This window comes from Rhyacophila brunnea, unplaced genomic scaffold, assembly GCF_057557595.1.
Source record: "Rhyacophila brunnea isolate RB1 unplaced genomic scaffold, BYU_Rbru_1.0 scaffold_13, whole genome shotgun sequence".
NCBI lineage: Eukaryota > Metazoa > Arthropoda > Insecta > Trichoptera > Rhyacophilidae > Rhyacophila > Rhyacophila brunnea.
Window position 1 is genome coordinate 17,736,586 of NW_028232785.1, and position 16,040 is coordinate 17,752,625.

General features: G+C 33.6%; 1 protein-coding gene across 1 annotated transcript; it reads left to right on the top strand.

Annotated features, from left to right (window-relative positions):
* Positions 1-1,452: 1,452 nt before the first annotated feature.
* Positions 1,453-14,776, top strand: LOC147076730 (uncharacterized). Its single transcript, XM_085940458.1, has 4 exons — positions 1,453-1,673; positions 8,190-8,342; positions 9,495-9,587; positions 12,738-14,776. Exons 2-4 carry the CDS (start codon positions 8,221-8,223, stop codon positions 12,844-12,846), a joined length of 324 nt encoding a protein of 107 aa, XP_085796584.1. The 5' UTR covers positions 1,453-1,673; positions 8,190-8,220; the 3' UTR covers positions 12,847-14,776.
* The last annotated feature ends 1,264 nt before the right edge of the window (positions 14,777-16,040 follow it).

Genomic DNA, 16,040 nt, shown 5'->3' on the forward strand with positions numbered 1-16,040 from the left:
AAATTTGTAGGTAGTGTTAAGTGGCACGCGTGTCCATATGGACACGCATTAATTGATTATGCAATAACACCACATAAACAAAAATAGTTCCATTTATAATTACATATAATGAAACTGCACACGTTTATAATGCATTCAATGACAGAAATATTATTCTTTGAAACATTATAATCAGAAAACCACGGTTACCTTTAACATAAGTCTATTTTTTGTGATTATAAAATAAATGGCCACTTTGACACTTGATATTTATTTTATTATGTCAGCTAGATCATTCGAATGACGAACAATTTAAGCAGTGTACTTACTTATTTCAACTGACTAACGTTTATAAACTAAATTGTTATTTTAAAATAACAATTAGGCAAAGTAAACTGTACTACAATAATTGCGTGTCCATATGAACACGGGTGACATTAACGTGAGCAATTATTGGGTCAGGCACTAAAGAGTTAAGCATTTACTTTTGTACTTACCTTTTTATTTATTAAACATTGTTATCAAACATTACGACTACTTACCTAAGTTAAATTAAGCATTTATTTTTATTAAACATTAGTTTCATACAATGACTACCTATATATTATTTTTGTACTTAGGTAGGTACTTAAAGTAGTGTAGAAGTAAGCAACCACCCATGAGGTGGCAAAAGAATTATTATATAGGCATTGTTTATAAGGTAAGTGATACAAAAATTAGGTATCTCAGAGTTATTAAGATTCTCTCCTCAGCATTCACACATTCCCGCATTTTCGTGTTTTCTTTTTGAATGGCAGGAGTGATGATTCTAACAAGCTCAAGGTAGCTTTCCTTGTACATTCTATAATAAGGGAGAATTTTGGAATCCGTTTCTCGTAGTTCACGTGCAGCAACGAATAGTCTGCAGTTTACATTTTTGTCTTTATAAGGATGTATCCCAAATCTTCTTTTATTTTGTCTGCTGTATTTCTAATATTGCTAAAGTATCAAAGCCTCGTCATTACTTGACCCGCTCGAAGACATTATTTATTAACTAATATTCGATGGACAGGATGATAAACTAAAGAGAGTGATGTATTTTAGTATTTACGTCAGCGTGCGTGTCTGATTTTTGGTACGATTTGCAACACCGGCAACGTGTACAAAACACCTGATGGCCCAGTTTGATAGTTTGTGGTTATGATATTAGAGTTCCAGTAGCGCTTTGTGCGAAGTACCCCTGCAGGCCAGTTTCTAGATACTGGACTTTTAGTTACTGCTGCTGACGCACAAGTGCTTACAATTTAAATTTAAAAAAAAATAATAAGTACAAAGTTTAGTGACACAAGTACCTACCTATCTAGCATTTAGCTGGGTCACCCAAATTGAAATTAGATGAAGCCCCTTAATGTGCATGCACAAAAAAATTGGAGTTTTTAGATGGGTGATCCAGGTAAATGGACCTCCAATAAAATAAAAAATATTTTAAATGGCAATACTGTCAACGAAATTACTGCCCATGCGACGCACGTGGAGGCTGTCAATTAACGTTGTTAAATTAATTAAACAAATACACAAAAATGGACATTAAACGTGAACCTGATGAGTGCAACACAATCTCGCATGATGCAGACTCGCCTGACGTGCAAACATTAAATTCAAACTGTTCGGTAAACCAAGGAATTAAGCAAGAGGACGACGGTTCCACTTTTGAGGTTAGATTTTCTAATCGTATTTTTTATATTTTTCCGTTTGTTTTGCCAAAATGATTGATATAAAACAATGCTACTTGTCAACCCACTCTATTTCAAGGCGTTGCAAGATACACATATTAATGTATCGTCTTTTGCCGGGACAATCGCCCAAATCCATTCGAGGGGTTCTATTTTGGTACCCATGTTACGCCGAATGTGCGAAATAGACTATTACATGAACTGGTCAAATTTTTGCATAAGACATGAAAAATGTAAGCCCGTTGCCTTATTAATGAATTCGGGAGAAATTTTGTGCCTAGTTCATGCATTGGGCAAATTAGATAGCGCTACGGTGGTGTTTTTTGCAACTAAGCAAACTAACCATATGTGTCAAATGTCATTGATTACCTATATAAAAATTTACCAATCAATAACTACAATGACGTTCATATCCTTTTACATGTCCATAAAATTAAGAACTATAATATGATAACGGAAGAATTTTATTCAAAGGTATTTTCACGATTTGATTCGTGCTTGGGTATCAATCGTGCAATGATCGATTGTTTGTTTGCGATAGTATGATTTAATGGTACGTTTACATTTGACACTAATATCGTCATATTTATGTATGACACCATATTCACTTAAGTGTAAACAGTAAGTATATTTGTATCTGCCACTTATTTTGCGTGTGTCGACTCTCACCTACCACTTATTCAATCTACTTATATACGCAAATGTAAACACCGCGTATTCGACAAGTTCGAACTTGGAGCGATATATCACCGAAGTTGGACCACCGTCTACTTTTATGTCAAGTACCTGACACATTATTCGTAGTTTGACAGGTACCTAGTGAATTGCATATGTATATTTCTAAAACAACGGACAATCAATAATCATAGGTACACCATGAATGTATGCCCAACGTTTACGTTAATAAATGTAGGTACTGTAGCGATCTGTCAAAAATCATAGACAATGAGAAATAAATCGGATGTGCCGTGTTCTATGGATTTTGTTCGAAAATAAAATATCGCTTGTTCTCGGCACATACGATTAATTCTGATGCACTCTGTGAAGAAAAAATGCGCTTCAAATGGTATTACCTAATTCATTTTGGCCCACACCTGCACTCGTATTAGGTACGATAATATTATATTGAATATGCAATGACGATCAAGTGCTAGATATCGCAATGTTACTGTTAATCGTTCTTCTACGCATTTCTGAATTGTGTGTCATGTTTTTTGGCAAAAGGTCCAATCTTGCAAACTAAAGTTCACAAATTGAGTTGGATCTTCGATTTTAAACTCTGACATTAAACGGAAGGCACCTAGTTCTTCTCGTCGCTGAATCCATTCCCGCACCCATCTAGACCATTTTTTCCTCCTTTCTGTTGCCAAAAGACTTAAAATAATAACACTCGCTGCTTTCTTTTTTAACATTCCCATATTGACAACTGACATAACGTTTTTGAGAAGTATACAAAATAAGTGTCCGAATAAATTACAATATCATATGTAAACACCGCATATATTTATTCCAATGTTGCCATTGAATAAAGTGTCGAGACTTTATTTCAACGAGAAGTATACCAGAATTTTATGTCAGATCCATGCAGGTGTAAACAGTAAATGAAATTTTATGTCCGACACATAAAATAAGTATAACGGTATAAGTGTCAGATGTAAACGTACCATTACATTCCCATATTGACAACTGACATAACGTTTTTGAGAAGTATACAAAATAAGTGTCCGAATAAATTACAATATCATATGTAAACACCGCATATATTTATTCCAATGTTGCCATTGAATAAAGTGTCGAGACTTTATTTCAACGAGAAGTATACCAGAATTTTATGTCAGATCCATGCAGGTGTAAACAGTAAATGAAATTTTATGTCCGACACATAAAATAAGTATAACGGTATAAGTGTCAGATGTAAACGTACCATAATAGTTTGTTGACACTTGTTAGCTAACCTAAAAATGGACATTCAGTTGAATCAGAATTACAAAACCTAACCTAACCTAATAATAATATTATAACTAATAAAACCATCCGTATTAAATCTACTTTTTCTACTGTCATGTTGACAGTTTAAAAATTCCATACCCTGGCGAATTCACGCACTCGGCATTTATATATTACCCAATTCATGAATTTGGCAAAATTTTTCCTATTTATTGTAATACTCAATTTCGCACATTCGGCTTAACACCTATATCCTTTCAGTAAAAACCAATTAGTTCTTTCATTCAACACATCAAAAAAGCAAAGTAGGTTTAGTGCTTTTTGTATAATTTCAACCACCCACAATACGATATTACAATTGCCTAGATCAGACCAAGGAAGATGTGTAAAGATGAAAATTGTATAAAAATTGCCATCGATACATTTGAAATGTTCTGATACAAAATATGTAGGTACTTACTCATCTTTTCATGTGCAGACGTCATTTGTCTCTAGGTACTGGGCATATTAGAGTCAGATAAAGGCTCTAAACTCCATTCATCCTCTAATGTGTAATCACTCTTTGGAGTGTCGCGTGTACAAGTCTTCTACTGTTGTAAATGACAAGCAGTTCTTAACGGTAGGTTGATAAGTCATGTCATGGCGTCCACAAGGGAGAGGGGCTGACAGGGCTCTAATCCGAGGGCTCGCGCTTTGCAGGGGGGGGGGGGGCGGTGGCGACGGCATGAGATATAAAAACCCCAAATTTGAATCAATACTTAGTAAAGGAAGTATGATATATTCACGTCTGGAATTTTATTTCAATTATTATTAGTACATAGTTATGTTTCCGATCTATTTATAAAATATGGCGATGGATCCCATGTTAGATACTTGGGTTCTTGACTACCACAAAAAGTTTGAAAACAGTTTCATAATATGATGGCGAGTGTCGACAACTCCATATAATATTATATCAAGTGGATTTATTAAAAAATACAAAAAAATGCTAAAACTACATGGAATTCCCCTAATTTGACCATGCAAAACATGTATATGATTTAGGGAACACCACTGTAGATCACCATGCTGCCCTTAACTTTAGCCATAGGTAGGGGCCCGTCAATAATCCTGGCCGGGGGGGGGGGGGGCGCTTTAGGGCTTTGCGTCATGTGCTTTTGGGCGCATACGCTCACGCAACACGTTTTGCGGCTGCTTTAAAATGTGCTATAGGTTCTTATGATTGGACTTCGTTGTGAATATTGGCTCTGAAGGAATCTCCGGTTTGAGATATTCAACCAGTCTTACATAGTTTTTGTAGGTATTTATAGGAAACAGAATTAAATCTCACTGAAAACGATAAAACACGTACGCATATAATCTGACAATCACTAATTTTTAACAAATGTTATTTATTTCGAATCAAAATGATTTCGCAGCCTTGAACAGCATCTGTAAAATATCTAATCTATTTCGGGCAAAAACAAATTTAGGGTCTCGTAAATAAATTCTATCAGTTTGTAAAGTAATTCAAATGCTTCAGTGATAGGTACCTCCAAAATCCTGTATAGCAGTGTTCCATAACTGGTGGTCCGCGAGTCGCCCAGTCAAATTCTGATCATGACGTCGTATTGATCAAAAAATGATCAGGTTCATATCCATTAATTTTTAGAGCTCAACGGAACGCAGCTCCGGTACATAAAATTCTGATTTTTGCTCCATCTTATGGAAATATTAATTTGATTAACTGACCTAGGTAAGTAATATTACAACAAAAAATCACATATATATGAATATTGATATTTCTGAAAAATTATCGAGCGCTTCGGTAGAACGTAAAATTGTCCATTTCGATAGATTTTTCGCAATAACTTTATACCCATTCACTTATCGTGTCTAATTAGTAATAGGCTATGTGGCATGAATAATAATTTGGGTGTCGGTGGTATGATAATATGAGACCGGCTTCACCACGTGCCATGGACGCCGAAATTCCTTCCTGGCTTAGATGAATACTATCGGATGTAGGACGATTTGGCACCAGGCAACTGGACGCCACGGAATTCGAATATAAATAGACGTTAGGTACTTATAGGTACTATTATTATAATTAAAATAAAATATTGTTATTCATATTTAAATGATTAAATTATTATTTAATAGTGAGAATGTAAATATGCAGACGTAAATAATGATTTAATCGTGCATATGTTTAAGTTCCAACGACAAGAGAGTTTTTTTATTTAATAATATAAAGCCTTAGGCATGGTCATTCTTAATCCGCAATAAAGAATGCATTATGTTAAGAGTACAACTTCATTCATCTTGGGACATCTGAACGCCACGGAATTCGAAAATATATAGACGTTAGGTACTTATAGGTTCTTATATAAAAAAATATTATTATTCATATTTAAATGATTATATCTGTGCCTCAGAGGCAGACGGATGCAACTCCATTTTTGGGGAAAATTAGTTCAACTAAAATCGTCATGCTAAAGGCTTTATTTATTAGAGGCAGAGAGATGAAAGTCCTAGTTGCTATAATAAAATAGATCTAAAGCATAGCATAAAGATGCAAATGCCATACCTACCTTAGAAGCAGAAAGATGCAAATCCAATAATCAGCAATATGTACTAGACGAGAACCAGCCGAGAGAAGAAGCCGGCTTTAGAGAAAGATACAGAACTATGGACCATATCCAAGTCATCAGAGAAATCAGAGCGGTAACAGGAATACAAGCTGCGCTATCCATGGGTTTTATAGACTATGAGAAAGCGTTCGATTCCATAAAGAAATTTTCAATACTGGATGCACTCAGAAATCAAGGAGTCCCTGGGCGATTTATAAATATTTTCAATAATATATAGAGTAGCGCAACAACATTTCCATAAACTATCGCGCATTTGCTATCAGCAAAGGAGTCCGACACGGTGATATGATCTCACCTAAACTATTTACAGTTACCCTTGAAGACTTATTCAGGCAAATTGACTGGAATGACAAGGGTCCCCATAAATGGAGAATACGTGAGTAATCTGCGCTTTGCCGATGACAATACATAGTAGTTTGCAAGACTCAGAAGACCTCCAAAGCAGAATGCAGGAACTCAGTGAAGTAAGCAACAAAGTAGGCTTAAAAATAAATGTAACAAAGAAGAAAGTCATGTTCAACTGCTTTGCGGGCCAAAAAGAGATCCTCATCAATGTCATTCAGCTCTAACAGGTGAAAAACTACATCTATCTGGCACAACAAGTGTCTATAGATGTATGTATATTTGATGAAATTGTTCGCAGAGTAAAGCTAGGCTGGAGTGCTTTTGGCCGCCTGAATAATGTCTTCAAAAGTGACCTTCCACTGTGCCTAAAGCGCAAAGTTTTCAGCCAGAATGTGCTTCCCGTGATCACATATGCGTGTGAAACATGGACCCTAAGTAAAAGAGAGATCCAGAAACTTACAGTAGCACAACGTGGTATGGAGAGGTGCATCCTGGGTATAACGAGCAAGGGCAAAAAGAGGAATGAGTGGATAATGAAGTAGACAAGGGTTTGTGACGTAATAGAGTTTATTAAAAGCTTTAAATGGAAATGGGCTAGACACATAGCTCAAAGAAGAGACAATCGTTTGACAAATCTAGTCATCCAGTGGTATTCAAGAAGTACAAAACGTCCCCAAATTAGACATAATAAAAATTAAAAAAATTGTGTTTTGCTTTGTTATATTTATACCTTTATTTTTAATTTTTTTAAACTTTTAAATTGTTTTATTTTGGCTGGGTAAATAAGATACAAATCCACATTAACGAAATATCTTTAGAGGCAGAAGGATGCAAATCCATACAACGTTTTTTTTTTTTTTTTTTTAGATATAAAATTGTATTATATTTATTCCTTTCTTACAATATATTCCAGAAGTACTTTGATTGAATTAGAATACAAAAAATAATGATCATTCTATGTATATTTCGTGGAAGTTATGAGTATTCATTTAAAATAAAAATTGTTTTTTGACATTCCTGAACAATTGGGTATTTGGCTGTTGCATCCGTCAGCCTCTGAGGTACCAATATAATGATTTAATAGGTGATGAGAATGTAAATATGCAGACGTAAATAATGATTTAATCGTGCATATGTTTAAGTTCCAACGAAAATAGGGTTTTTTTATTTTATATAAAGCCTTAGGCATGGTAATTCTCAATCCGCAATAAAGAATACATTATGTTAAGAGTAAAATGAATTAAAACTACTAAGTAGTAGATAGGAACTGATTAAAATACCTCGTCTATGTTCTGTATACGTGTCTACGACAGTGCGGCGTCCAATTGTTCGGAGTCCAGTCGTTTCATTCCCATACTATCAACGGTGTTTTCGGTCAGCTACGGCCTACAAAAAGCTACGGGATGCTGGCTTTCTGTAATGACACAACGCAAGGACATTGTTCCTACCAAGACTTTCTTACAATAAAATTATTAATGATCTAGTTCGGTTGGTACCTACCTACCAACATTCATTAAGCAATATTAAACCATATGTGTGAACGCCTAAAGCTATTCTACTATTATTCTTTCAGAACACAATATCAGATCCTGCCAATATTAAATATGAGAACGATTTTCAGCCTGTGGACTTTAAGGACGAGTTTTTGGAAGACACAGAACGCTCAATCAATTATGAAAACCCTCTACCCGGTTGCTCATATTCTGAAAACAATCCAGTTTATCAGGTAGACACTTACTGAATCTATATAAAGTTAATTTTAAATACCCTCTGTTCATCCTAGAATTTTTATCCATGAAATGCGAGACGATTATGAACCTATAATGGACGTCTAGATTCTTGGTGATATTAAATCCTTTTGAAAATAATACGATGCACTGCGGAATACAATATTTATTATATGGGATGCATATAGCTTAATTGGTACAGCACATGGGCGGCTATCCCAGGAGTACCTAGATTCAATGAAGAATGTTCTTCTTTCTTAAATCTTGTAAATGAATTATTCGTTGAAAATAAAATAGTTCATTATATTAATAGCAAGTGCAAGTACGTTATAACTAAATATTTGGAGAGATTCTGACACCGTTTCGTAATCAAGGTGCTTAATTCTTTAAAATTTGATTCAAAATACCGAAGCTGACAGCTAAAAAGTAACGAAATTTAGAAAGCGCTTCAGAGAAAATTTTAAAAACTACTACATACTTAATTTCTTCTCTGTGAGACAATGTTATACATATAGGTACTTGACGTACCCTCAAGTTCGAAGCTAGCTCAAGATGTTTGTGTGAACTTGGTGTGTCAAATGAATTGTTGGCATAGAATTTGTAATTTAGTGCTATAAAGGAGCACAATCTGTATTATTTTCGTTTCTGGCTGAAGGGGGACCCAAAAAAAGGTACGGCAATGTCTATTTTAAATGTATAACATTCTCGGACATATTTGTAACACGGGAACCGTGACCGAAATAAAATAAAATCCTAAAATTATAAATGCTTGAATTCTGTTATGATTTGGGTAGGTAATATTTTATCATGGATTTCCTTGAATGCATATTTCTAGACCTTGTTGGGATTACTCCCTTTCATAATTCTATCGAAAATCAAGACCGGCAGGGGACTCTCGCACTTCTTGCGGCGCCCAGTAATCCGAAGTTGAGTAGAAATCTTTAAGATGAATATATTATTTGTTTTATACTGTCACTTTTGGGTTTTTTTTGCAGTTATGACCCTATGGATCTCAGTGTGCGATATGAATATATAAGTATCATTATTGAAAATTCATTATAATTTTGTCTATGATAGTTCAAGTGTTGGTAATATTGGTTGGTTCGAAATATCCATTGAAACTGTTTACTTAATTATTGGTTTGTTTATAGGTTGATATCAAACCTGACTTGGATGAAAGTTGTCATCCGTTTGAAGAATTCGGCGTTTGCTCGACTGGGCCGGTGTGTAATAATGATTCACAGGTCGGTACTCAGTTGATTAATTGTATTAGCATAATAATTATTATCATGCGTGGCATTGGGGCGGCATTTTCAAGGAATAATGAATCGTGGAATACACTCTTGTTTGATAAATTCTTTAGTTTAGTCGTCAATGACCAGTAGGAAACTAAATGTTTCGAGATATCTCCAGATCCTTAGATAATGCATACTTATTTGATGACGAGTCTATTTTTTGCTCAGTACTCATAATAATTAGAGTTAATTTAGTAAAAATAACGGTATAACCAGTATTGGAACATCTCTGATTGTTAATAAGGAACTAACTTACATAAATAATCAGTCATTTATTAAACTATGCATTTGAACATGATTTTAATTGTTGGAAGGTCCAATTCGGAATAAATACAATTTTTTTTTGGGGGGAAAGGGGTTATATTATATTAATTAAATTTTAAATTTACCTAATAAAAACATTCTGGGATGATAACTAACTACTTACCACATCATGCGAACTGCATTTAACGTACGTACCTACTGTTTGTATAATATGCTTACACACGATTTTTAAAATGCGATAGCATTATGGATCTCTCTACGAAACTCGCATAATCCACAATTTAAACGGTGCTTCTGATTGATTGTTCACCCCAAGTACATTCTCAATGCCCAGGCACTCAGAATTATAATAAAATTATTACATCTAGTTTTAAACTATGTATAACATTTGGCTGTATTACTATTGGCGGGATTGTCATCTACGGGTCACATACCGTGCAGTGGTCTAACCAATTTCTCAATATGTGACGACAAAAAGATAGGCAAAAAATATTGTTTAATATTTAACTTCGATCTTCTAACGATTTTTCCCGCGAAAAATAAAAAGTTATTCTGGAATCGTATTTTTTCCGGCTCCTCTCATCACTACTAGGTGGGTTGCTTGTTGTAATTTGAATATAAATTCTAGTTTCCCTTTCAGCGTGGCAGGCATTGTGCACACTCTCCAATGACACACTAAAACAATATAGTTAGTAACAATATGAAAATAACGATATAATTGTTTTCGAAAATGGTGCAGACTGCTTCACTGGTGATCATAAATAATTTTATCAAGAAACATTCGAAATAAACAAAGCACCAAAGTAAACCTCTCATAATCACATCAGTCAATTACTTTACCTAATATGGAGTCTTCCATTCAGAACTTTAATAATTTACTACAAAGTTTTAGGTACCAAGAATTTTACCACAATTACATTGTATCATAGAGACGTTACCCCGGTCCTGGTATTACCACAAAAACGTCATACCATCAACCGGCCCTGCCCTCAGAACAGGTTGAGAACCTTTGCTTAAGCTAGCTCAGCCTTAAGTCGGAGGGGGTAGTCAGCTAAAGTTCTTTTCGACATTATTGAACACTTCACAACAATAATATTAAGTTAATCATTCAAAAGAATCGCATCCTAGTACTAGGATGACGTCTGGATTCTTTAATTACTTAAATAATCTTCATTTCATTTTTTTTTTCGCACCCACGTGCACGAAATGTCAAGAACAGCTGTTCCGCTGTCACCCAGTTTCTATACTGAATTATTTTCCCGGGAAATAGATCGTGGGATTATTAAAAAAGAATTAAATTTCCACAAGTATTGTTTTAATTATTTATTAAATTATTTCTTCGTAAATAAATTTATTTCAATTAATTTTTATCAAATATCTCAGCACTGTATTTTATTTACTAACAAATCAACAATATTTATTTATACTTATAAACTTATTTTAGTTACTTAATTTTATTGTATATAACTTTTCGTATTTATTGTAATATTTATTTTTTTAATTACACACGTCACACAATTTCATGAGGTGAGAGTCAACGTCCTCTAGATTGAGGGTTATTCATTTTAGTACTTAAATCCTCGTAAGGGTACTGTAAACTGGTTGTCATACGCGGCTGATGATGAATGATGTCATTGTAAGATGATGCAATTATTTGCACCGAACACGGAATAATCGGCCTTTACGATATCTTTATACTTTAAATGCCTCTCGAACTCAATTCGTGACAAAGGCTTTCTCACAGAAACGAATAAATGCATTAATTGCACACTATTTACGCAGTTAAATCTCGGCTTTCTTCCCGAGTGAATATTTTAACTTTTTCTCGGCAGAGGAACCGACACGACCTTCTTTTGCGGATTATACTTTCCTACTAATTAAAAAATTTATATCAACATTTCTGGCGAATCATAGTCCAGTTAAATGATGACATTTATGTTTAATTTTATACTGTCGCCCATTGGTTCGGAATGTCCGCATTCAATCAATCGAATGCTATACAAATGTCATTGCATTGCCCAAATAGATCGAACACGTAATGATTTTATTTTCTTACGAAATAATCAGAGCTTATTACATATTATAATCCCACCTACTCATGAATTCTTGTGCGTATATTTATTTTTGCAAAAATTAATATGTAATGTAGATAATCTTCTAATTATCTTTCTATCTATTTACTATATAAGTATTTACTATATACGTGCGTATTTATTACGTGAAAAAAATTCTAATTTAACATTTGCGACATAATGCGAATAAAATTACAGTTATAAATTAGCTTTAGTTTACAACATTTAGCTAATGATATCGAATAAGTTGTTTACATATTAATATTTATTTTTAACCTTAATTCTAGACATTTTAGTTAACTCACATTTTACTTACAAGAGCGTTTGGTCTATCTGAAAGAAATCATCCATAGAGTGGCTATAAATCGCTCAGATTGAACCACGGGACTTATTACATGTTCATTATAGCTTCGTCTAGAGGTAGGCCGCGTAATTTCATACAAAAATCGACATTTACGATCGGACTGAATAGTTGTGACGTCACAAAATCGTCGCAAGAAATGTCGGCTGATGGCGTGCATTTCGTGGCCGTGTCAATTGGCTGCTTTTTGCATTTGTTTTAGAATGTTGCATATAGCTAAGTGTATTGTTTTAACCCACTTGTGGATCATTCTATAAGAATATTTATTTGTTGTGTATTTAATACCTAGATAGGTATTATTATCATTTCTGAACGTCATTTTACTGTCATTTCGTTATTTAGCAATGTCTTAAAGTGCTAAAAAGCAAAAAATAAAGATATCCATTATCATGATTTTTCTAGGTGTCTACCAAGGGATTTTTCACGAGGCATCACGATACAGGTGAGAATCAACAATCTTCAGATGATGGAATCCAGGATAAAACGATACAGTATTCAAAAGTCACGATAGATGAGAAAAACGTTAAAAAAGAAATCTTAGAACGAGATGCTCTAAAGGAAGTTCGAATTATTCTGAGAAGAGTAATCCATTTCTCACGCAATTTTATTTGCTCCATTTGTAACGCAATTTTAGGATGCAGAAGTGCTCTAAAAACTCACACAATTTTTCACATGAACGTGATTGCAGATCAAAATCAAAGCAATGTATTATCAGAACATAGTAATAACAATGCACATAAAAATACAAATACTGGTAAAAAACCTTACGAATGCAATGTATGTTCATATAGATGTACAACATCTGATAGTTTTAAAAAACATAAAATGACACATACTGGTGAAAAACCTTATAAATGCAACGTATGTTCATATAGCTGCTCGCAAAGCGGGTATCTTAAAACACATAAAATGACACATACTGGTAAAAAACCTTATAAATGCAATGTATGTTCATATAGCTGCTCGCAAAGTGGTCATCTTAAATCACATAAAATGACACATACTGGTGAAAAACCTTATAAATGCAACGTATGTTCATATAGCTGCTCGCAAAGTGGTTATCTTAAAACACATAAAATGACACATACTGGTGAAAAACCTTATGAATGCATTGTATGTTCATATAGATGCTCGACATCTAGTGGTCTTAAAACACATAAAAAGACACATAATAGTGAAAGATCTTATAAATGTAATGTATGTTCATATAGTTGCTTGACATCTAGTAATCTTAAAACACATAAAATGACACATACTGGTGAAAAGCCTAATAAATGCAATGTTTGTTCATATAGATGCTCGACATCTAGTAGTCTTAAAATACATAAGACGACACATTCTGGTGAAAAACTTTATCAATGCAATGTATGTTCATATAGATGTTCGACATCTAGTAGTCTTAAAACACATAAAATTACTCATACTGGTAAAAAACCTTATAAATGCAATGTATGTTCATATAGCTGCTCGCAAAGTTGTCATCTTAAAACACATAAAATGACACATTCTGGTGAAAAACCTTATAAATGCAATGTATGTTCATATAGAAGCTCGACATCAAGTTATATTAAAATACATAAAATGACACATACTGGTGAAAAACCTTATAAATGCAATGTGTGTTCGCATGTATTCTCGCAACTAAGTAGTCTTAAAGTACATAAAAAAGCACATACTAGTGTATAACCTTCTTAATATAACGTATGTTCGTATAGATGCTTGCTAACTTATTATCCATTATTTTATACTTATGTTATGTCGTTTATGAAGACGTACCACTTATGCAGTCTGTCAAACATTATGTTGGTAGTATTGGCCACTGGTATTTATGTGACAAATAATTAGTATTTGTGCCATAGCGTCTAAGCGTATTGACACTAGGGAATCCAATCACGGGATCCCGGACAATTTTTGATACCTATAAATTCCGGGATTAGTTAACATTATTCTGAAACTTTCGGGATTGATTTTTTTATGAATCACAATCAGTCGGTATGTCTACAAAATCATTATGTTGATGACGTGTATGTACCTGCACATTTCACAGGTGGAATCGCCGGATGCTCACGGATAATAAATAATATTTTTTGCTGCCATACGTAATCGTAACGTTAGAAAAATAAAAAATCTGCCACTGACGTCCTGGAATCCGAGCAGCGTCTAACCGCCAGGGCTCGGGATGTGCGGGCACGCACTTGTTTCATTGCCAAAATTTATGAATGAACTATATTTTAATTTTCTCATTGAATTTAAAAACAAACACTTCCACAAATGAATAGCATTTGTCAGAATATTGGAATGTTTGTGAATTTTATTATAAGTAGTGATGTATTGTATTTATCGTCAACATAATGATATTATGTTATTTTAATTTTAATCAAAGTTGTATTTTTGATGGATTTCTTTTCTTAAATAAATAAATAAAAGTGTTTTAAGTACATACTTTAACTTTATTATTTATATCGCACAAACATTTTCTCCATTATGTTTATGTATTTCTACGATTGAATGAACACAATATTAATAATTTCTTATATTATCTGATAGTATAAACTACGCTAGACATTTTTTTTACCGATTTTATCAATACTATATGAAAGGTTCGCAAGCCAGGTGAACCAAGTCCATTCTGGTAAGTTTTGAGTAAACGATGTCGAAACATATTATTATTTGAGTATTTCTAATTCTAAAGGGTATGGTTGATTACTCATACAGAATAACTTAAATGTACTCAACATAATATTTCAAAATTACAGTCATACTCTCACAGAATTAGAAATACCAGATACAATATCCAGAATGGATTTGGTTCACTTGGTTTGTGAACCACTTATATATTAAATAAGCATACTTATACAAATTTAATATTATCATACCGGACCCGGAAATTGCCGTGTATAATGTTTATTCCTTTTATTACCGGAAATTTCCGGTTTTTTTCCGGGCCATAATTAATCTAATATTTTCAGCTACCTATTGACTTTTTCGAAAAACTTTTGATGCAGTCAAGTAAGCAAAGATTCAAACCACTCTTCTGCATCGTTTGTTAGTAGATACTACTACTATCGACTAATAGGGTTAACCCTATCAATACCGGCAAGTTTTCCAGTCGATAGTAAGGTATAGAAAAAGATGCCAATTCCGGGATAGTCAAAAGATCTCATTTTTTGCTCGGGATTGGATTCCTTAATTTACACATAAGAATGGCAGCTATTTCAACTTTTATAACAAACATTTTTAATTATTTTCCTAGCGCATGAATTGTGGTTAAGTTGGTTAACCACAAATATTAAGATCGCTCAGTTTCCATACCATTTTTTATTATATACCCAACATTGGCGGTATTTTATTATCTTTGTGATTATGTGCTTACTTGAGTGCAGTAATAATGAAGATGTGTTGTATTATTGGCTGCTGTACCTAATATATTCATCGTGACATATTGCACTATTTTATGCACCCTGCACATTGGGTAGGTAATAATGTTATAGCAGTATGTAGGAGGATTTATTATCAATATTCCAGAGACCTGCCTAATCATCTAGAATTATTGTATATGCCAACATTGAAAAGATCAAAAATAATAAATGAATACATTCATCATAATAAATTATTGGTTGGTACTGTCATCTCCCTCCATTTTATAAATTAAAAAGCACGCTGTCACTTTTATTCTTTGTGGTTTTTCGTCTGGATTCGGGACTT

Excerpts from the sequence above, each read along its gene's own strand:
- LOC147076730 (XM_085940458.1), top strand. The coding sequence starts at position 8,221 with ATGAGAACGATTTTCAGCCTGTGGACTTTAAGGACGAGTTTTTGGAAG. Across the intron at positions 8,343-9,494 it reads AAAACAATCCAGTTTATCAG|GTTGATATCAAACCTGACTT; the intron begins GTAGACACTTAC and ends GTTTGTTTATAG. Across the intron at positions 9,588-12,737 it reads TGTGTAATAATGATTCACAG|GTGTCTACCAAGGGATTTTT; the intron begins GTCGGTACTCAG and ends TGATTTTTCTAG.